Source organism: Drosophila subpulchrella, chromosome X (assembly GCF_014743375.2).
Source record: "Drosophila subpulchrella strain 33 F10 #4 breed RU33 chromosome X, RU_Dsub_v1.1 Primary Assembly, whole genome shotgun sequence".
Taxonomy (NCBI): Eukaryota; Metazoa; Arthropoda; class Insecta; order Diptera; family Drosophilidae; genus Drosophila; species Drosophila subpulchrella.
This window is the reverse complement of record NC_050613.1, coordinates 10,501,389-10,521,436: the sequence shown is the minus strand read 5'-3', so window position 1 is coordinate 10,521,436 and position 20,048 is coordinate 10,501,389. Positions and strand designations below refer to the sequence as shown.

General features: G+C 44.0%; 3 protein-coding genes across 4 annotated transcripts; all 3 read right to left on the bottom strand.

The window, feature by feature from the left end:
• Window positions 1-412: 412 nt before the first annotated feature.
• LOC119557028 (E3 ubiquitin-protein ligase MARCHF5) lies at window positions 413-1,728 on the bottom strand. The gene has a single exon (XM_037869572.1). The coding sequence runs from the start codon at window positions 1,541-1,543 to the stop codon at window positions 530-532; it is 1,014 nt and encodes a 337-aa protein (XP_037725500.1). The 5' UTR covers window positions 1,544-1,728; the 3' UTR covers window positions 413-529.
• A 1,280-nt stretch (window positions 1,729-3,008) lies between these two features.
• On the bottom strand, window positions 3,009-6,022 carry LOC119555819 (odorant receptor 7a). The gene is made up of 2 exons (XM_037867436.1): window positions 4,844-6,022; window positions 3,009-3,615 (listed from the first exon to the last, which is right to left on the bottom strand). The coding sequence occupies exons 1-2, from the start codon at window positions 6,020-6,022 to the stop codon at window positions 3,538-3,540; spliced, it is 1,257 nt and encodes a 418-aa protein (XP_037723364.1). The 3' UTR covers window positions 3,009-3,537.
• Window positions 6,023-8,053: 2,031 nt separating this feature from the next.
• Window positions 8,054-17,754, bottom strand: LOC119558307 (mitogen-activated protein kinase kinase kinase-like). Of its 2 annotated transcripts, XM_037871709.1 has the most exons (12): window positions 17,422-17,754; window positions 16,893-17,312; window positions 16,179-16,831; window positions 15,943-16,109; window positions 15,701-15,876; window positions 15,443-15,463; window positions 14,951-15,127; window positions 14,773-14,887; window positions 13,969-14,265; window positions 10,287-10,722; window positions 9,605-10,029; window positions 8,054-9,532 (listed from the first exon to the last, which is right to left on the bottom strand). In XM_037871709.1, exons 2-12 carry the CDS (start codon window positions 17,151-17,153, stop codon window positions 8,607-8,609), a joined length of 3,654 nt encoding a protein of 1,217 aa, XP_037727637.1. In that variant the 5' UTR covers window positions 17,154-17,312; window positions 17,422-17,754; the 3' UTR covers window positions 8,054-8,606. The 2 variants fall into 2 exon arrangements, with proteins under 2 accessions (XP_037727637.1, XP_037727638.1); XM_037871710.1 differs by lacking the exons at window positions 8,054-9,532; window positions 9,605-10,029; window positions 10,287-10,722; window positions 15,443-15,463 and having other exon boundaries at window positions 11,215-14,265; window positions 17,422-17,750.
• Between the last annotated feature and the right edge of the window lie 2,294 nt (window positions 17,755-20,048).

Here is a 20,048-nt window from a genome sequence, read left to right as displayed (position 1 = left end):
TTGGGTATAGCGATAAGAAAATGGAATAGTAAAAATAAATATCTCCAATTTGATTTCGACATTTTATACTTTTTGCATTAAATACATAAACATAATGAATTGAATGATTCAAATTGAAAATATTTCCAACAAGGTCTAAAATATACTTAGAGTTTCCAAGTTTAATGAAAAATAGTTTTTATATTATAATCACAGGGTAAATCTTTAAAGTGAAAATATTTAAATTGACTATGACATTAATGGATTCAGTAATTTCTTTATCAGTATAATAATTTAAATATCACTTGGAGTACTTGGGATCATAAAAGATTGGGGCTTAAAGAACGATTTTCGTAATAACAGATAGTAAACATAAATCTAAGGCAGTTACCAAAAAATAAATAGGTATTTACAAGACAGTATTTCGGCTCTTTTTTTGTGACTAGTTTCGAGAACTTGTCAAATATTTATTAAAATATGCTATGGCTGATGATTGGATTTGTTCCATCATAAAAAATAAATAACCAAGGTGGGTTCCAGATGGACTGGCTTAGTTCCTCTGAACTGCATTCGCATTACGATTGCGATTACGATTAGTCTGTGAAATATTCTCCGGAGTGTAGTCCATCACGAATCTGTAGCGCTTGCGCTGATACTGCGACTGTCGCAAATAGACACTGGCCATTCCCTTGGTGGCCACGAAGGACATGCCGCCCAGGAAGATGGCCAGCGGCTTGTTGCACTCGAACAGGCGTCCGAAGAGGCTCTGGCCCAGTATCACGGCGACGGAGGGCAGACTGAGGGCGATGCAAAAGCTGGTGGAGGCGCGCCCCAGATGCTCGGTGGCCAGGGCACCGCCCAGTTGGCCATCGGAGTCCGCATGATCGCGCTCCAGCTGATCGAAGTACTCATCATCCAGCGGCGCACCGGGCAGTGGTTCGCCCATTGCGTCCAGATGGGCGGCTGGAACGCCCAAGCGATTGTGACGACGCAGCCAACGGATCACGGTATCATCCCAACGCACCATCCTGCCCAGAAGCAGGAGTGCCGGCACCGACGGCAGCAGGATCATTAGCAAGGTGGGATCCTCCTGGAGGATACGCATGCCCGTCTCAAAGCCCGACACTTCGAGCAGAGTCAGTGCTCCATAGGTCACGGCCGAGAAGTAGACGGTGGACGCCAGGATGCCCATCAGAACACTGGGACACAGGCGCTCGTAGAACTTGTCCAATAGCTCCAGTAGAGCATCAAAGCGACATTGTGGTGGCATCACTATAATGTACTGCGTGCGGCACTGGGTGCACGTAACTGGGACATCCGGTGCCTGGATCTGCTTCTCGTCGACCCAACGACTCAGGCACGCCTCGTGCACCCACTTATTGGTCCCGCGACAGCGACACGGATGCAGCCAATCTCGGCGAGGCTGATCCTCGTCGCTATTGAGACAAATCCAGCACATACGGTCGTCCTCGGGATTTCCAGTGGGCGGCTCCAAGCCGCTTCGCAAACGACGACGGCGAATGGGTAGTGGCGATTGGGCACTCGAGCGGATCCGGCGATACATTATGATGATGGTGTTACTGATGAACGGTGGTGATGGTGTTCGATGTCCTTCAAGGATCCAATCTCCAATGGGAGATTGCAAGTGAAATTTTGTTCAAGCGCCTGAAGTAGCAACTTGGATTTGGTCTGGTTAGGAAAACCTAGCTGTAGGTTCTGAACGAATGCGTTTGAATGTTGATTTACACAAGAATACTGGCCTACTTCTCCATTCAAATTTTGAACTTACAATATAGCATACTGGGATGCCCATATAATTCCTATAATTCAGCAAATACTTATTTGATTTTAAATTAATATGGCTAAATTCTTTAAAATTTTAAATATTAATATTGCTTATAAGCTTATCACTTTTATATTATATCATACCAATATCATATTATATCTACTATAATAAGTATAAGCTTATTCCTCGATAAACTATTACCAGGGCCTATATTTTATTTGGAGCGCAATTCAGTAGTTCGTAACGCCTTTTGAAATCGTAGGAGCTTATAAAATAAAATGGTTGTTCTAGATTTCGAGTGTACTCCTTGCGTTCTCATTTATTTTTTTAGTGGTTTACTTTCAGCGAATGTGGCACATGCCAAAAGGAAAACCTGTTGGCCCACTAAGTGAAAATAGGCGAAGGCCAAGTCCAAGAGCAGCCAGAAACTGGATCTGCTGGATCTGGATGCAAATGTCTGGCTTGGGCCGAAACATACGAGATATAAATACTATAGTTCTGTTCCACACTTACCATCCCGATGATCTTCAGTTGGGCATTTTTCTTTTATGAGCGCAAATCAGGATCACAAACAACACAATCACTGATCACAAAACATAAAAAAATGTATCAAACTCTTTCGCAGGTTGGTTTTCGGGTGGCGAATCCGATCCGCAAGTCGAGAAAACTTCGCGACGAACCGAAAAATAAGCAGAACCTGTCGGCTCGAGAGCAGAAGAACATTTGGCCAGCTTGAAATATCTCCAAGTTGGCCAGAATTCGAGAACCAGACTGGGAAAGCCAGCCTTTCCATTCCACTTTTCCACTTTGGCAACGGCCTGCACAGAGGGAAATGTATTATAAGATCTTGATACTTTTATAACAGCAGGTCCTCCCATTGAAACAATGGGAATACAAAGACGATCTACAAAAATAGATATGATATATGATTAAATTTATAATAGGTATTATGAGAATATCATGTGATATCAAATGTTCAATATTATTGCCATACTATATATTCAATTCCGAAATCCCGAATACCATGGGTATCCCCTCCATCAGGAAATTCCTAAAGGCTTTAAAACCATATAATCTAATCTAGATGTAGAGATGTCAAAATATAACCACAGAGTAAACGTATATTCACTACAATTTTTATTTTTTATTCAATCTATAATTAAAAATTATTAAATTGTTCCAATAATTTAGGTTGTATTTAAAAGCAATTCAAATATTGTACTGATCTCTAAATTTTGTTTATAAATACTTTTCTCTGAGTGATCCGGTCAACGGTAAAGCACTACAAAGTGTGGCACCACTGCGAATTGGGCCAGAAATCGGTGGCCAGGTGGAGTTGGAGGAGTGGTTCTGGGATGGCGATGGAGGTGAGGAGAGGCACCTGGTCTCCTGGCAGGTGCTTCGCCTTGGGATAAATAAACGTGGGCAAGGGTTGTGGATCTCGGAATGGAAGGTGCGGCAATAAGATCCAGTGGTTAGCAAGCTTCTGTTCTGCCCGATTAGCGATCATTATCGATTTCACTTGTAATTCAGAATCTGTTAAGGCTCAAAGAGTGATGCACTGGGGTAAAAGTTTTCGTATAGCTAAAAAATTGAAAGCAGGTCCCATTTTGTTGGCACAGTTTGTTTTTAAATTTAGGGGTCAAGGATATCGTGAGTAAAATAACATTTTCGACTACCCTGCACTGATTATCCGTTGCAGAATATGCAATATTAAAATTGAATCTAATTCGATCACATATCTTTCCCAGTGCTCTCGAAGATAATGGTCTTCAATTTGTTTTGTTGAATCGCTCGCCGAGATTCATCCCCTTGATGAGCGTATAGAGCGAAAATGAGAACTTGGCTATCTGAAAATACGAAAGAGAATTACATAAGTATTTTATTTAAACTGTGTTAAAGGTTCAAAATTCTAATTAATAATATTTTCTTGATTCTTAAATGTATTTTTGAATAAAATCTGAATCTGAATTCCGCCATAAAAAATCTGTGTTTTGGATGCCACAACAAAAACAAAGGTCAAAATAAGGAATGTCATACCTCGTTGGATTCGTGGCTAAATTTCCTATCCATTGGCATTCAAACCTGGAAATGTTTGATTTTAGCCATTTTTCGCAAAAAAACATGATGTAACCCCTTACAAAAAATGCGATAATTGGTCAAAAAATAAATTTTCCTAAAAGTGAAGGGGATCGTTAGCATTTTTAACAAGCTGCTCAAAACAGTCGGTCTCTTTGCTGTACGCCTTGATTTGGCTAAACTACGATTAAAAAACCGCAAAAAAAAATGAGTATTTTTGACTAAAATTTCAATCCCACTTTTCCGGCATAAAAAATCAGTGTTTTGAATGCCATAACAAAAATAAAGGTCCAAATAAGGAATGTCATACCTTGTTGGACTCGTAGTTTAATTTCCAATCCATTGGCATTCAAACCTGGCCAATTTTCGCAAAAAAAACATGATGTAACCCCTTGCAAAAAATTCGAAAATTGGCCAAAAATACATTTTTCTTAAAGTGATGGGGATCATTAGCATTGGTGCAAGCTGCTCGAAACAGTCGGTCTTTTTGCTGTACGCCTAGACTTGGCTAAACTACGATTGAAAAACCGCATATAAAATGTGTACTTTTGACTAAAATTTCAATCCCACTTTTCCACCATAAAAAATCAGTGTTTTGGATGTCATAACAAAAATAAAGGTCCAAACGAGGAATGTCATACCTCGTTGGACTCGTAGTTTAATTTCCAATCCATTGGCATTTAAACCTGGAAATTTTTGATTTGAGCCATTTTTTGCAAAAAATATGATGGTAACCCCTTACAAAAAATGCTAAAACTGGTCCAAAAATAAATTTTCCTTAAAGTGATAGGGATTGTTAGCATATCTAGCAAGCTGTTCAAAACAGTCGGTCTTTTTGATGTACGCCTTCATTTGCCTAAGCTACGAATGAAAAACCAACAAAAAAATGAGAAAATTGGTCAAAAAATTAAATTTTCCCTAAAGTTCCCCAACATTTTGCCATATATACAATTTCCTCCTTTTTCTAATGATGCCTTAAAGAAAGTTCCCCGTACTTACACTGAAGTAGGTGGCCAGGTTGATGGGGAACAGCTTCATGGCCGTCAGCTTGATGGGCTGCTGGGCGCGATGGAGGTAGTAGAGGAGCATCTTGCGGAACCGGGCGCTCTGGCCCAGCCACTGGCACTGGAAGATGGCCAGGGCCAGCTTCTCGTTGTCCAGCATCAGCGAGGTGGCCTGGTAGCAGCAAGGAGCCGTCTGCAGGGTCACCGCCATCAGGTAGATGATCGAGGCTATCTTGGTGTTCGTATTGGCGAAAATGAAGATGTTGATCATGGTGGTGCCCATGATGGCGGCGGTGATCAGGAACTGGACGAATATGGTCCTCGAGATCACAGGGCTGACGCAGCCCAGCAGCTGGAGCACCGTCTGGTGATCCAGAATGCAACGCTGCAGCTCCTCACAGTTCTCCTCCTGTCGCCGCTCGTCGGGAAAGATCTCCATCTGCCCCAGCTTGGCATCCCGGCCCAATCTCTCCACCCTTCTGGCCAGCAATTGCACTTGGATTCGCACCACATACAGATAGATTACGGCATAGACATCATCGCTGGCCTGATGCAGGCACGTCCAGTTCATGATGATGAACTCGATCCAGGCCTGAATGCAGAACTGCAACTGGGAACGCTGCCAGTCCAGGCCAGGTAAGTAAAGGGCATATGGCGGCTGGCCCAGGAGAAAGGCGCACACAAAGGTCGAGGAGGAGTAGATGGCATAGCAGATCTGGTAGAACCAGACCAGGCGATTGCAAAACCTCACCCCCTCAATGATCAGCTGGAACTCCTCCCGATCCCGGCACCTCGCATCCAAGGAGGCCAGGTGGTGCTCCGCCCTCCGCAGCAATGGTAGATTCCAGGCCAAGGCCACAATCTTGGCCGGCAGGATGACCGCATCGATGGCCACCTGAGCGGAGGTCAGCACCTGGGTGATCTCCATTCCTCCCATATACCGATAGCTGATCACAAAGCAGGTGGGCACCAACAGCAATTGCCACACATACATGACCACCGAGAAGCAGCGATAGATTCGCCTCCAGGTGGTGCTCCTCGTCGGACGACTGCCATCCGGAGCCTGCATACCCAAGGCATAGAAGCAGTTGAAGAGATTCCTGAAGGCTTGCCGGGATTCGGGCAGTTCCTCCTGTATTTTCACTTCCTTAACCTTTTGACCGTTCACCTTCATGGCTGGCACACTTTTGAGGCCTGTGAGTATCTGAAAGGCCCCTTTTATAGGCTCTCCAATTAAAGAAAACTTTTCCCTCTAGTTTTTAGTTTTTTTTTTCTATAAAAAATAGTTTTTATTTTCGCATTTTGGTCTCTGAATGATTTAAATGAATCGTCAATTGTTAATTGCTAATTTGTACATAACATAAGTCACAAGCAGCATTTTGTTTTTGCATATTTGTGAGTCCGCTCCAAGCCCCCCAGTCGATCAAACTTTTCAAAACCCCCCCCCTTTGAAATTGTTTTCTCCGCTTGCTAATTCAAGGCAATTAAGCAGCAAATACAAAATAAACTTAAGAACTCGAACCCCTTCTAATTAATAAATAATGCAGGCGAATGCAATTAAGCTAGTGGGTAAATGGTAAATGTTAAGGGCAGATGCGTAGCTATATTGCTTTGTTTCTGTTTCTGTTTCTGGTCAATCGGATTCAATCGGTTCCCATTTTTGGTTAACTTCGGCTTTGTGTGAGCATAAACAACAATTTGTCTAAATTATAGTTATTAATTGGTAAATATATGCATGAGGTTGGGGGGTGGACTCGCCGGCCACCCGCCCAAATGAAATACTATGGCCTAGAGTTTGTGTTTGTTCGAGTGGCAAACAGGTCGAGTAACCAAATTGGTAATTGAGCTCCTCGGATGTCGAAGAAAGCCATTTGTGCATGCTGCGATCAGATTACACATTATCCGGGGTGTTTTCTAAATAACTTGAGATTTAAAAATGATTACCATCAATAGATTAAATATTTTAAATCACATTGTTTTGGAAAACCCCGAATTGTATCAATAAAGATTGTGAAGACTTGATTACGAATTTATCTATTCATTTTTAAATCTCAAGATATTTACAAAACCCCTCGAAAATAAACATGATTACATAATCGGTTACATAATAAGCATTTTAGTAGAAGTATCTATGTACGTGGCATATATATATGTAAAGGTAGTCAAATTCATCGCCATTATATCATTATCATAGCTATGTATTCATTATTTGGAAAAAACAGCAGCAATATGCTTCGCTATATATATATGTGTTTTATACATAAATGTATATATATGTATATACTCGTATATATCCATTATAAGTAGTTGTAAATCGATCGAGTTATACTGGTATTCAATTCAGAGCTAGTGGTTTGGGTTAACGCGTCTATATCGGTCTATATCTAAGTGTCTATAAATATATATTAAAATATAAACATTTTGTCAGACTTAAAAATGGAGCTTACGGCTGGCGTGTGTCTTGATTGGGATGTGGTGTCCTCGGAATTACAAAGTTTTATTAATTATTATTATTGTTGTTGTTGTTGATGGCTTGCTAGCTGGCTGCACTTAATCTGAATCGGAGAACGCAAGTGAAGAACTTCGTCTTTATAAATATGTATATATATATATATATATATGTATAATACATAAATGGGAGTATATTAGCTATATCAAACTATTTGTTCATCAGTTAAATCGTTATTCTTATACAAGGGATTGGGATTCGTTAGGATGAGTGGTTTCTTTTTGTTTTGGAATCCGGCATCAGGCAAAACTAGTGAAGTCTTCACTCTACTTTTAAGGCAAATCGCACAAGTCGGGGGTTGCACATGTGTAACTATGGGTCTGTTTATCAGGGGGTTCTATCCAAAACTTCTGGAGATTCGGAAGCACCAAGGAGTTGAGTTCAGTATCGGAACAAGAAAAGGTCTCCCGAAAATCTCCAGATGCTTCAAGAACTCCCCTCTATATGTTTTCCTGACTATCTGTTGGCTATCATTAACATCGAATTTGATATATTTACTTGTGTGTGAACAACTTGGTAACTACTTTTATGTACAGACAGTGGGTATACGCTGCTTTGATTTCAAATTCTGCAAGATCCTATAATATTTAGAATTGCATTCGCTCGCTTTGATGTGAGGTAAAAACGCTCGTGACAACAAGGTTGCTGATTTTTTCCATTCTATCCCTTTGATATATGTTATAATTCTTCCTGAAAACCATTTTATTTCTCTGGAGTCTTTCGACTGTGGCTTTTGTAAGCTTTCTGCAGCTAAAGTTTTTAGTTTTTTCCTTAATTGCTTGTTTAATTTTGGTAGATGAATGCTTAATTCCAGCTGACTGCTCCTCTATCAATGAGGTATTGCTCTTTCGCGTAATTTTTGTTTCTGATTATGATGAAGTCATAAGCTTCTCCTGGTATCTTTTGGATTTTTAGAATGCATGTCCCTTTGTTTTGAGGTAAGCTTCTTTCTTTAAAAAGATTTTCCAGCTAATCCACTTCTTATTCCAGATGACACTCTCGTTCATCTACTCCTCCGATCTCGTCCAGGTCCTATGGCCATCCCCTTCTTTTTCGCTTGCCTAGATGAGCCTGTCCTGCTCTTTCACAGGCGGTACTCATAGTGGGCCGATCGAGATCGCCGGGCTCCCGAGTACCAGCGATAGGGAACCCGCTGCTGATGCAGCGCCAAGGCAGCTGCCCCTCCGCCGGTTCCGATGTCCGCTCCTGGACTCCGCGCTAACTGCAAGGTCAGCGCCAGTCGCGTCTGCTAGGAGGATGAGGCCGATGGCGATGGAGTGCTGCCACTGGAAGCCTGTCGCTGGCGCCTCTGCTGCTGCTGCTGCTGTTGATGTGGCAACTGCATCGCCGGAGCCGTCATCCTGCGTCCCAATGTGGGCAGCGGATTGGCATCCAAATAGGCCTCCGGACTGAAACGCACACGGCTATGTTGGGAGCCAATGGAACCCTCTTTGGCACTCAAATATGAGCTATCATCACTGGTCAGCGAATCCGGCGGCGTGGGATTAGTGGGTGTGCCTTGCTGCGAGGATGTGGAGCCATTCCCTCCGTTCCCACCGTTGTACTTCTTCAGCGAGCTGCGCAGCTTGGATTGGCCAGCTAACGGGGGTGGTAGCGAAGCCCCCACCGATCCCACATTCGGTTGCTGATAGCTCAGCGAGAGGGCATGCTGCTCGAAGGGCAGACTGGCTGGCCGCGTCACCGCCGCCGTGGCATATTTGCTCTTTGTCATCGGCAAGGGACTGTGGATCAGGCGGTTCAGTAGCTTGGGTGATCCGGCATACAGCTCCTGCTTCGTGGGTGGAGGCACTTGCTCCCGTTCTCGTTCCCTCTCCCGTTCCCTCTCATACTCCGCATTCAAGTTAAGATTGTTGTAGTCATAGCATAGCAGCTCTTCGTGTTCCAGTAGAACATTTGAATTATTCGAAACAGTCGAGGGAGTGCGTCGATGTCCGGCCGCACTCACGCCCATTTGGGGAACCCGGGGTGGTGGTGTGCGGGTCTGGCTGACCGGACAGGGAACGGTCACGGGAACGGCCACCACTGGCGCCTCATACTGGTAGTCGTAGTAGTCAGGTAGCCGATGGTTGTAATCATAGGAGTAGTCCGGATACGACTTGCAGTCACGCTCGTAGCTGTAGTTCAACTCCGGCCGGTATGGGAAGTAATTGGAACCTAAGGAAACAACAACCAGGGATTAGGAAACACATACTTCAATCAGCGTTTTTTTTTTTTTTGGTAACCTACCAAAGTAGCCGTTCCGGTAGTTTCCCCCATCGTTGGAGTAACTCGGTCCGTTTCTCAGGTAATCCGCTGGCGCATAAAGTGGCGGTGGACCGATGCCACCGCCCACACGGAACTCCTGGAAGGCTTCCGGTTGAGGATTGGGGTTGCCAAAGCTGCTGTTGCTCAGTTTACGGCGTGGCGATGGCGTCGGTGGCTGGTTTCCGGAATAAAGTGCACCCACACCGACTACGGCTGGTGGCTGTGATGCCGCCACTGTTGTTGGAACGGCAGAGGGAACTGACTGTGGCTGGTGGTGCTGCTGCGGGTGGTGCAACTGGTGCTGTGGTGTCCGCTGAACGGGCGTGTAATACGGCTGACTACCGCCGATTCGCCGTGCCAGGGATGTGGGCTGGGATTTGCTAACCGGCGCTTCAATGCCGCCAAATCTGTGGGTGGAAATATGACATGTCATGGTATGAAAATGAGAAATCTGAAGAATTCGCGGTTTTCATTTTTTTTTTAGATGTGGCTTTTCATTAATAAATAAGGGAAGAGCTCAATTTAGAGCTGAATATAAATAAATACCCTAAAAATATAAATTGGGACCTCAAAATTTAGTACTGAAGAATTCGCGTTCTTAGTTTTTGCAGATGCAGCTTATCTTAAGCTAAAGAATTTATCAATGTGTTACTATATCACTCACCTCGACTGGGTGATAATCTTCCTGGGCGTGCTTTCCCGTAGATCCTGCCGTTCGCCCTCCTGCTGTTTAAGTGGAGCATCCACCTCGAGTTCCATGATCTGCTCCTGATGTGGCTCCACTTTCTCGGAAACTGTAATTGCTGCTTTGGGCGCCGCTTTCAGGGCGGGCACTTCACTCAGCAACGTGGGATGCACTGGCGACACGTTCGACATCCGGACATCGTATCCGGCCGCCACTCCGGCCAACAGGGAGGCCATGTTGTAGAGCAGCAGTTCGATCACCGAGAGCTTCGGCTTCCGGGCGGAATCGCCGGCGTAGAGCGTCGGCAACGGAACGTTGCTGGTGAAGCGGCTGAGGAGATACGGCGACGGCGACATTATCGGCATGCTGGTGGCCCCCGCTCGCCAGTCGTCCATCTTGCTGTTACCCTGGTATCCTGGACGGTCGGCAGCATTCCAAGGCGGATATGAGACATGATTGAGTTACGGAATATGGCTCTGGCTTGGGGATCGATAGCTGGGATTTGGTCGGTAGTCGGGTATTCGGAGGGGGTACGAGTAGTTGGATAATAACCGCAGGCAATACCAAAGTTTAGCCACCGCATACCAGGAGTCTCTGTACGTCTGTTTAATGGTTTATCTCTCGGTCCGAAGGGGGATTATTCTTAGGCACAGAGAAAATCCAAGACAATATTAGTTATTGATACTTAAGATCCTAAAGTACTTATTCAACAGTATAGATTATCATATATATCATATCATATCGTATCATATCATATATATCATATTTTTTGTTTTTAAAATTTACTTGAAACTGGTCTGGTAACAAATAATATAATGTGGTCAATTGGATTTTTCTCTGTGCTTTTAAAGTTGGCAAACAATCAAAACTGGTCGGCAGATTCTCTACAGTTGGTTTTATTGTCGGATTTATGTTTCTAAGTATTGGTTCTTTTTATTTTTGTTTTTTTTTTTTGGGTTGGCTTGGCCCCAAAGTGGAAAATACATTAACATACAAAGTACAAATCGAATCGAGCAGTAAACGTAAAATGAACAAATCGTAAAATGAATATAAATATACAATTGAAAATTTTCATAAAAATAATACAAAAAAATTAGCATTTCTTTTTTTTCCATCATCGTTTTTTGATCACAGGTTTTTTTGCGCGTATTACTCGTGTGCTTTTGTAAAAGAAATCATAAATAAATTAATTGGAAACCCGATTGCGTAATAAATGTAAATAAAACTGTGCTCAAAATACCAAAGGAGTTGAATATCAAATTAAGAATTAAATAGAGTCCCCTGTGTTCCGCAAATCGTTTGCAAATTTGTCCTTAAGCTTTAGCCAAACGAAATGCGGAAAGCGATGAAAATTTGAAAAAATATCTCTTACATAGAAAAGGGGGAAGAGAAGGCTCCTCGCGAGACACAAAAAAAAAAGTGGAATTCCTAAACAATTAAAACTTAGTTCAACTAAGATGTGTGTGTAATGTAATGTAAGGACGCTTATACGCATCGGTATAAATATAGCAATATGGTTTACTTAATGTTAATCCAATTGTTACACATTAATGTAAATGGTTTAGTTGAATATTTTGCCATTGGCCCATGCACGTGTTTTCTTTTGGATGTCTACGTATGAACAGCGTTAGTCTATCCGTATAATCCACAAATCTTCGCCTTCTCGCTATCGTTTCGCAATTTTTTAGGTACTTTCCCTGACAAAAATCACTGGACTAATTAAGAAATCTGGTTTGCAGATGTAGATTTAGCATATTGCATTCGTTAGGAACAAATCGGTTATTTTGAAATGCCTTTCTCGGAGAAGGGAGTTTTGTTTTGTTGTTTTAGTGATTTCGTTAGACGGGGTTTTGGGAATCTAAGCCCTACTATTTTGACACATTAGCTAAGGCTAATCCTCAGAGGAAGTCTCCTTCTGTCGTCTGGTTTTTTTCTTTTCTTTTCTCTATCTCTTTCGTCTGACTTAGTCTAGAGTTTTAATATAAAACAATGAGCTAATTAGGCGGTTCTCCAACAGCAGCACAGCTCTAACTCCGTTTCTGTACAATCCGATCCTCGATGATCTATCAACATCGCTCCAATTGCTCGCAGGACTGCGTCTGCGGCTTCTTGCCCTTGCGCTTCAGGGATCGACTAGTGCCGCCTATGGCCAAATCGGTTTGATAGGGATCGATGGCACTGAAATCGGTTCCACCCATCAGGTTGTGCTCGGCCAGCTTGCTGTACTTTTTGCGCGAACGCGTAAAGAGATTGAACAGCGAGCGGAACCTGGAGTGATGATGATGATGGTGGTGGTGCTGGGGATTATCCTGATGATGATGGGGATGCGGATGCTGCCCCTCGTCTGGCGCTTCGACAGACTTGGATTTGGTGATGTGCTTGGGTCGATGCTTCTTTTGGTTCTTGCTGTGCTGACGCTGCTCCACGGCCCGCAGGTCCTCCTTCATCTTAATGACATCGGAATGTGGCTGGACATTGACCATGCGACGGGCGGTCCAGGCCTCACCCTGGATCATTTCGCCACCGGACGATGCGATCGATGCGGAGGCGGATGCCGTTGTGGAGGACGAAGACAGCGATGGCGAGGCGGAGCGGTAGGTGGCGAAGCTAATGGAGGCACTGGACGTGTATAGATCCGATCTGGCAGTCGTTGGCGGTGGCGTGTGCACGGATGCGGGCTCCTCGAAACTAACGCTCTGGAAGGTCACTGAGCTCTTGCGCGAGGTGGTGGAATTCTGGCGCATCTGGTTGATGGGCACTTGACTGTCATCTTCGCCGTCTGCCTCCAGTGAGTCCACCTCCGCCTCCTCCACCTCCACGTCCACTTCGCCCTCCTGCCTGGTGAAAAAGCAGTGGCGCGGAAATTGCGATCCGGAGAAATTCCGCTGAAAGCGTCCACCCTCGAAGGCCTCCTCCGCATCATCGCAATCCCTGGGCGTCGTCAGCCGTGTGCTGGAGTTGTACATGGTCAGGTCACCACTGGACTTGGAGTTCACCCTCTCGATGCTGGCCATGGACATCTTCTTGATCACATCCCGATAGAAGGCATGGTCATACGTATTGTTATCCTCCGATGGCAGCGCTAATTGGGTGGGGGGCAGTGCCAAGCTATTGCTGCTGATTGGAGACGGATGCTGGCCACTGCTGTCCAGCGAATGTTTCTTCCTTCCCACGGCGGGACTGTTGCCCAGACTGCCGCCAAATCGGTGCAGATGTACGGCACCACTGGCCTGATTCGAGGCCGAGGAGTTGTTACCGGACTTCAGAAAGGGAAAGCAACCGGTTGGACTGGCCACCGTGTCCGTTTCCGAGCTGTCATCCGTGACCACATAGAGTGGAGCCGGCTGATAGCTGTGCGGATGATCCAAACCGAACTCCTGACTCCTGGCCCGATGGTACATCTTGGCTGGGGTTTGGCTGGTGCTGCTGTTGGAGTTGCTCCTGCCATTTTGGAGGACGACTATGGTGTTCGTTTGGGAGGTCGGGTTATTGTTGTTATTGTTATTGCTATTACTAGTAGTACTATTATTATTTAGCTGGTTGTTGTTGTTGGCGGAGATGCTGTTGTTGTTGTTGTTGGTGGTGGTTGTGATGGTGGTGGTGGTGATGGCTTTACAATTGCCAATGTTGTTGTTGGGGCGCGTTAGTAAATAGGGTATACCTGTGTACAACAGAGGCGCGGCCGATGTCCCACCAACGCCTCCGCCTCCACCTCCTCCTCCACTTCCACCCAAATTTCCCAAACCCGGCGGCGGCGTCAGCGAGGCCACCTGTTGCTGGTTCTGCTGCTGCTGTTGCTTCTTGTCCAGATTCGGGGCACTCTTGCTGAACGAGGAGTGGGTCGAGGTCTGGGCGGGCCATTCCGGCTGACCACCACCCAGTTGCGAGGGCAGCAGGGATCGCTCCCGCTGGTGCGTCGTCGAGGGGCCCCACGTCTTGCCCTTGTGCCCATCGGTAACTGATTTACCCCGCAAAGGTCATCAAAATAATACGCAACATAAGAGGAAAATATAAGGAAAATAAAAAATAGAAAGGAAAATCAATCAAATGTACAAAAATCAAGATAGATAACAAAAATATGCAAAAAAAATCCGTTTGTATTGTAATCATATTTTCGGCTACTGATACGGTGAGCCGTGCATTCCGGTGGCATGACAACTTCGTTTCTAAATAATCTCAGGCCTTCTGGATGCCTAATCTTATCTATAAGACGTGCATGGTGCACTGAATGCGTGATGACAACTTATTAGAGGTAAAAACTATTCATTTTCCTAGACAAGGTACAATATCTGATTGAAAAATGGGCGTTCATTGAAAAATTAGTCATCCTTAGACCTCAATATTTAACCCCACCGTGTGATCTGATAGCCCGCAGCTTTGGCAACCTAATCAAGTGATCTTCTAACCCCAGGCTAATCAGATTATTGGGTTGGATAAAGAGGAGCCCCGTAATATGATTACTCACGTGCTACGATGCGCAATCCGGAGAAGGAAGGTGATCCCGGCTGTTCCGCCTTGTCGCGTACGGCCGTGATGGTGTGCCTGAATCCAGTGGGCAGCGATATCTGCAGGGGTTTGTTCTGTAAGGTAATATAATAGTGAGTAAAGCTTTCAAAGACCTCCGATATAATACAATGACTTACCTTCTTGCCCTTTTTGGGCTTGCGTTTTGAGGGCACCGGCTGCATCATGACCAGTTCCCTTTCTATAAGCACCATTTCGCGTTCGCGCAGAATCTGTTCCTGGATCTTTAAGAGGGTCGCCTTCTCGCGCTGTTCGTTCTGCACCCTGAGCAGCTGCTCCTCCTTGTTGCGCAATTCCTGGCAGGATTAAAGGGATAACATGGCGGAATGTGACGGGTTAGTGTGGGGTTAAGCTTGGTCTGTACTTGGGTGGAGATAGGTGCTACAAAATAGCTTTAACTAGGAACTAGAAACCATGCAGCAGTTGGCTTGAGTGGTGGGCTATGGTGGTTGGTTATCCAGCCAATCGTGGACACGAATTAGCCAAACAAAAAACGGGATAACTTAGGCTATAAGGTAAAGTAAAGTAACTTAAGGTAACAAAACAGAACGAAACGCAACGCAACTAAAACGCAAATGGCGGGCAGAGAGAAACCTGTTAGACGCGCTTACCTCTTCGATGGTTTGGAAACGCTTTTTTGGATTACAGGGGAATTTTTCGTTTTGTTTTGGAGAGAAAGTATATACCAAATTATTAGAATTTCATCAACGACCAAGTGGGGGAGAAATGGGGGCGAGAATGGAATGGAAAAAGAACTGAAGAGCGGCGTAGGGCCAACAAAGAACGGTCTAGAAACGATCTAGAGCAACTCTAACAGGAATAGGAGTTGGTTCTGCCGGTTTGTGTGGTATTTCCCAGCCTGATGGTACCTTTTCTTTTTCGCGCAAGTCGTGGAGCACTTCGGCGATCTCCTTCTTCCAGCACTCCTGCATATAGTGAAAGGATTCCTGAGGCGTCAGGGTGAATTTGGAGCACGCGATGCTCTCCAGTTGCTTGAGTATCTCCTTGAAACCAGGTCGCTTGTGTGGATCCGTTTGCCAGCAGCCTGTGGATTGGATTTATTTTATTGTGAGTCATATAAAGAAGTTCAAGCTTTGGTTGCGTTACTCACTTTTCATCAGGGCTCCCCAGGTCTCTGGGCAGGTTTTTGGTATGGGCAAGGTCAGCGTGTTGACAGCCACGCCATAGGCCACGGACAAAGGATCGAAGCCCTTGTAGGGCGTCTCGCCCGTAATCAATTCCCACAGCAATACACCATAGCTCCAAACATCAGAGGATCTGGAAGATAATAAGATTCCATTTAGTTCTTATACAATCTTCTATAGATCTTTAAAAGATATATCTTACTTGGAGTAGGTGCTAACGCTGATGACCTCTGGGGGCATCCAGGCGTACGTGCCCGCCGCGCTCATCCTCTGCGTGTTGTACATCTCCCTAGCCAAGCCGAAGTCCGTGATCTTGAGCGTCTTTTGCTGCAGATGATTACCCTCGATGGCCTCGTAGATCAGGACATTGGAGGACTTGAGGTCGCGGTGTATGATCGACATGGGCGCCTCGTTGTGCAGATAGTTCATGCCCCTGGCTATTTGAATGGCCCAATTGACCAGGACATCGGGTGGTATCTTGCCAGCCAGGATGCGATTAAGGCTGCCGCCCCTGGCGTACTCCATAACCAAACACAGCTTGGTGTTCAGGCAAACGCCTCGCAGGGCGGCTATATTCTCGTGCTTGAGGGCCCAGAAGAGTTTGGCCTCCTGCAGGACATTGTCCCGCATCCTTTGCATATCATCCTCGCCCGTCTGATGGGCAATCTTGATGGCCACCTCCTCGCCATCGTAGTAGCCGCGATGGACCTTGCAGAAGCCACCGGAACCGATGACCTCCTTGATTTCCATCTCATTGTACTCGATCTCATGCGGCTGGATGTCGCCAATGGCGGAGGAGACATTCAGTTGCAGTGGATCCTCGTCGGTGACGAAGTCCTTGGGGAAGACGCCAACCTGTAGGCCAAAGGGGATTTAGTTTGGGGGGTTTCTGTGTGTGTGCTTGTGGCATTCTTACCTTATCCCCGATCTTTCCCGTCCACCAGCCCACATCGCCGGACACTTCGCTGTCCGTTGACAGGACGACCACGATTTCGCCTCGCCGCAGGGTCAGCTCATCCTCGCCCTGGGCCTCGTAGTCGTACAGTGCGGTCCACAGGCTGCCATCGCCCACCTGGGGCTCTACTTGCTCCAGATCTGGAATTGGAATCTCTGGTATCTGCTGGTGATGCAGTTGCTCCAACTGCCGCTGCTGCTGCAACTCGCTGATGGGCAGCATGGTCCTGGTCCTTCGAGTCCACCAGTCGTCGTCGTCGTCGTCGTCCTCGGGAGTCCTGCGAGGGCATCAAAGGCCCACTTTTGGCGACATGAACACCCCGTACCTCTTTGTTTTTGTTATGCTCTTCTTTTTTTTTTTTTAACTTGCTATTGTGTTTCGCTGTGTGTGAAAGAGAGATAAAAACGCAGGGAAGAAGAAGATGAGTGAACAGCGAATGGGTTTAGTAATATTAGTTATGAGGTGGGTTTGGGTGTGGGGCTTAACTTACTGGCGAGGATATCGCGAGTGTGCTCCACTGTACGCCGTTTTGTCCCACTGTCCGTCCGTTTGGCCACACGCAAAAACAACAACAACAACAACAACGGCACACAATCAGACAACACGATACAAAACACACACACACGCACAGCACACCATTGTCGCCACTGTCGCTCTGTCGCAGTCAGCGTCGCAGTGAGCGTCGCTGTCGCCGTCAACGTCGTGCGTTACGTCGATTTATCCTTGATCCTTTGCAATCGGTTAAATCCGCTTTATCTTAGCGATTCCGCATATGTTTTTAAAACATATATGTATTAAAAAAAAAACTAGGGTTGCAACTGCTTAAATGTGAACTAGTTTAGTTGAACTGGTCTTTGGACCCAGCCAACGGAACTGGTTTGCTTTGTGGTTCCGTTTTGAATTTCAGTTCCATCAGGTGGTCATACTTTTGATTGTCAATATCCGAAAACTACTCTTAGTTAAATATTTTAATACATTTTGGATAATTTTGGGTATTATTCTGGCTCTGTTGGGTTATTTTACTAGGGTCCCATAAACTGGATTAGGGACTTTGAGCTAGTTCCCTTCCGATTTATACTAAAAAATACCAGCGTAGCAATGTTGGCTAAAGGATGACCTTTTGGTATTTGCAAATACTTTTCCAGGGCTGCTATATTTTTTTTCGATAAAATTATTTATTAATATTACCACAGCTTATATAAAGACTTCAAATGCTATAAACAAAATTAAGAAAAGAATGCCGAACCAAGAACAGCATTTAAAATATATTTATATTAATGATCGCTGATCGATAAGTTACTATCGGTACCGTTAATTTCGACCGTTCCAAATTTGTAAAACAATCGATAGATTTTATTAAATTTAAATTTAAATTCAAATTTAAATTTAAATGTATCTGATCTTATTGCTTAAAATAAATTCTTCTTCTTAACAAACTATAAATATGATAAATTCAAATAAAGAAATTACGCCGTGTAAAGTCAATTTAATAAAATGGATACTTTTGGTACAGTTGACCGGTATTAAAAACTTGTTTTAAATATTAACAATGATGCGTATACATTTTATTGCAAATGTCTATTATTTTCCAGTACCTACAACTCAACCTAATGAAACTATATTACTTTAAAAAGTAATTATTTAAAATCACGTTTCAAATGAAATGTCACTGTCATATGTTTTCCGTTTTGATTTTTAGCGAATTCGTGCTGCGCATGTTTTTTGCAGAGGAGTAGGGGAAATCCGTGGAGGGGGGCTACAGCTGCTGCCGCTGCTTTTGCTTTGGCTGTTGTGCTGCCTTGCTGTTTTGCCGATGAGGATACGGCCTGATGATGTTGCTGTTGCATTGCGGAACGGAACGCTGTGTATCCTGTGTATCCTTCCACCGCACCGCCCCCCCTGTAGCCCATCCCCCTGCGCCACTGGCTCTCTTCCATTCTACTTTCGGCGACTGTGATTCTCGTCGGGCGCCCAACACGCGCCCTTGTGTGGGTGGTAGGATGTGGGTGGTGGGTGGTGGGTGTTGGGCGGTGTTAGGTCGGTCTATTCCTTGCCATGTGTTTTGTAAATCAGGCAACAGCCGCCTCCTCCCCCCAAAGTTGGGGGAGTCCTTTCGGCTACGCTCGGGTCCTCTCGGCTGCTGCTCTGCTCTGCCGCTCATCCTTTTGGTCCAGCGTCGGCATCGCACAGTGGGAGGGATCCACAGAACTTAGCTTACAAAATCTGTAAAGATTCAGGGCCCCTAGCTAATCACTATTTTTTTTTTTTTTTTTTTTTAAAGTTTGTAAATTAACTAAATGCATTCGGAGCCTAAAATGGTTTAGTATATCATTCTCACAAGTAGTAAGCTAAACGATTAAAATAAAAAACATTGAAACATAAGAAATAAAACCTAACAAGTTCTTACTCTCGAAAAATAATTAAATTTTTTCAGAAATTTGAAAAATTAAATTGTTGCTAAAAAAAAAGTTGACAAAAACCACAAACAATTTCACATTTTAGACAAATGTTAAAACTTAAACACACTATTTTCTTAAAAAAGTTGATAATTTTTTTAGTATTTGGCAGCGTCTAGAAACATTAAGTTCTAAAGCCTTAATATTAAAATGGCTTGTTGTTCTTAAAGATATTTTTTAATGATTAAACAGTAAAATAGGGATAAAAATAACTATACAAAATACTTAGAGTTAGGAAGAGATAAAAACTAAATAGATAAAAAAATCAAATCTATTAAATAAAAATATATAAAATATTTCAAAAGTATTGCTAAGTTTTTTCAGAAAGTTGATTTTTTTTCTGGTATTTAACAGCGTCTAGAAACATTTAGTTCGAAGGCTTTAAATTAAAATGGTTTGTTGATCTGAAAGATATTTTTTTAATGATTAAACAGTAAAATAGGGATAAATATAATTATACAAAATACTTAAAGAGTTAGGAAGAGATAAAAACTAAATAGATCAAAAAATCAGATACCTTAAAAAAAAATATATATACAATATTTCAAATGTATTGAAAAGTTTTTTCAATAAGTTGATTTTTTTTTGGTATTTAGCAGCGTCTAGAAACATTTTTAAAACCTTAATATTGAAATGGTTTGTTGTTCCTAAAGATATTTTT

Bases quoted from the DNA above. Each gene is read 5' to 3' on its own strand.
- LOC119558307 (XM_037871709.1), bottom strand. From the start codon at position 17,153: ATGCTGCCCATCAGCGAGTTGCAGCAGCAGCGGCAGTTGGAGCAACTG. The intron at 14,888-14,950 runs GTAAGTCATTGT...ATTACCTTACAG, and splicing joins AGCCCAAAAAGGGCAAGAAG to AACAAACCCCTGCAGATATC. The intron at 14,266-14,772 runs GTGAGTAATCAT...GGGGTAAATCAG, and splicing joins CGGATTGCGCATCGTAGCAC to TTACCGATGGGCACAAGGGC.
- LOC119557028 (XM_037869572.1), bottom strand. From the start codon at position 1,543: ATGTATCGCCGGATCCGCTCGAGTGCCCAATCGCCACTACCCATTCGC.
- LOC119555819 (XM_037867436.1), bottom strand. From the start codon at position 6,022: ATGAAGGTGAACGGTCAAAAGGTTAAGGAAGTGAAAATACAGGAGGAA. The intron at 3,616-4,843 runs GTAAGTACGGGG...TCGTATTTTCAG, and splicing joins ACCTGGCCACCTACTTCAGT to ATAGCCAAGTTCTCATTTTC.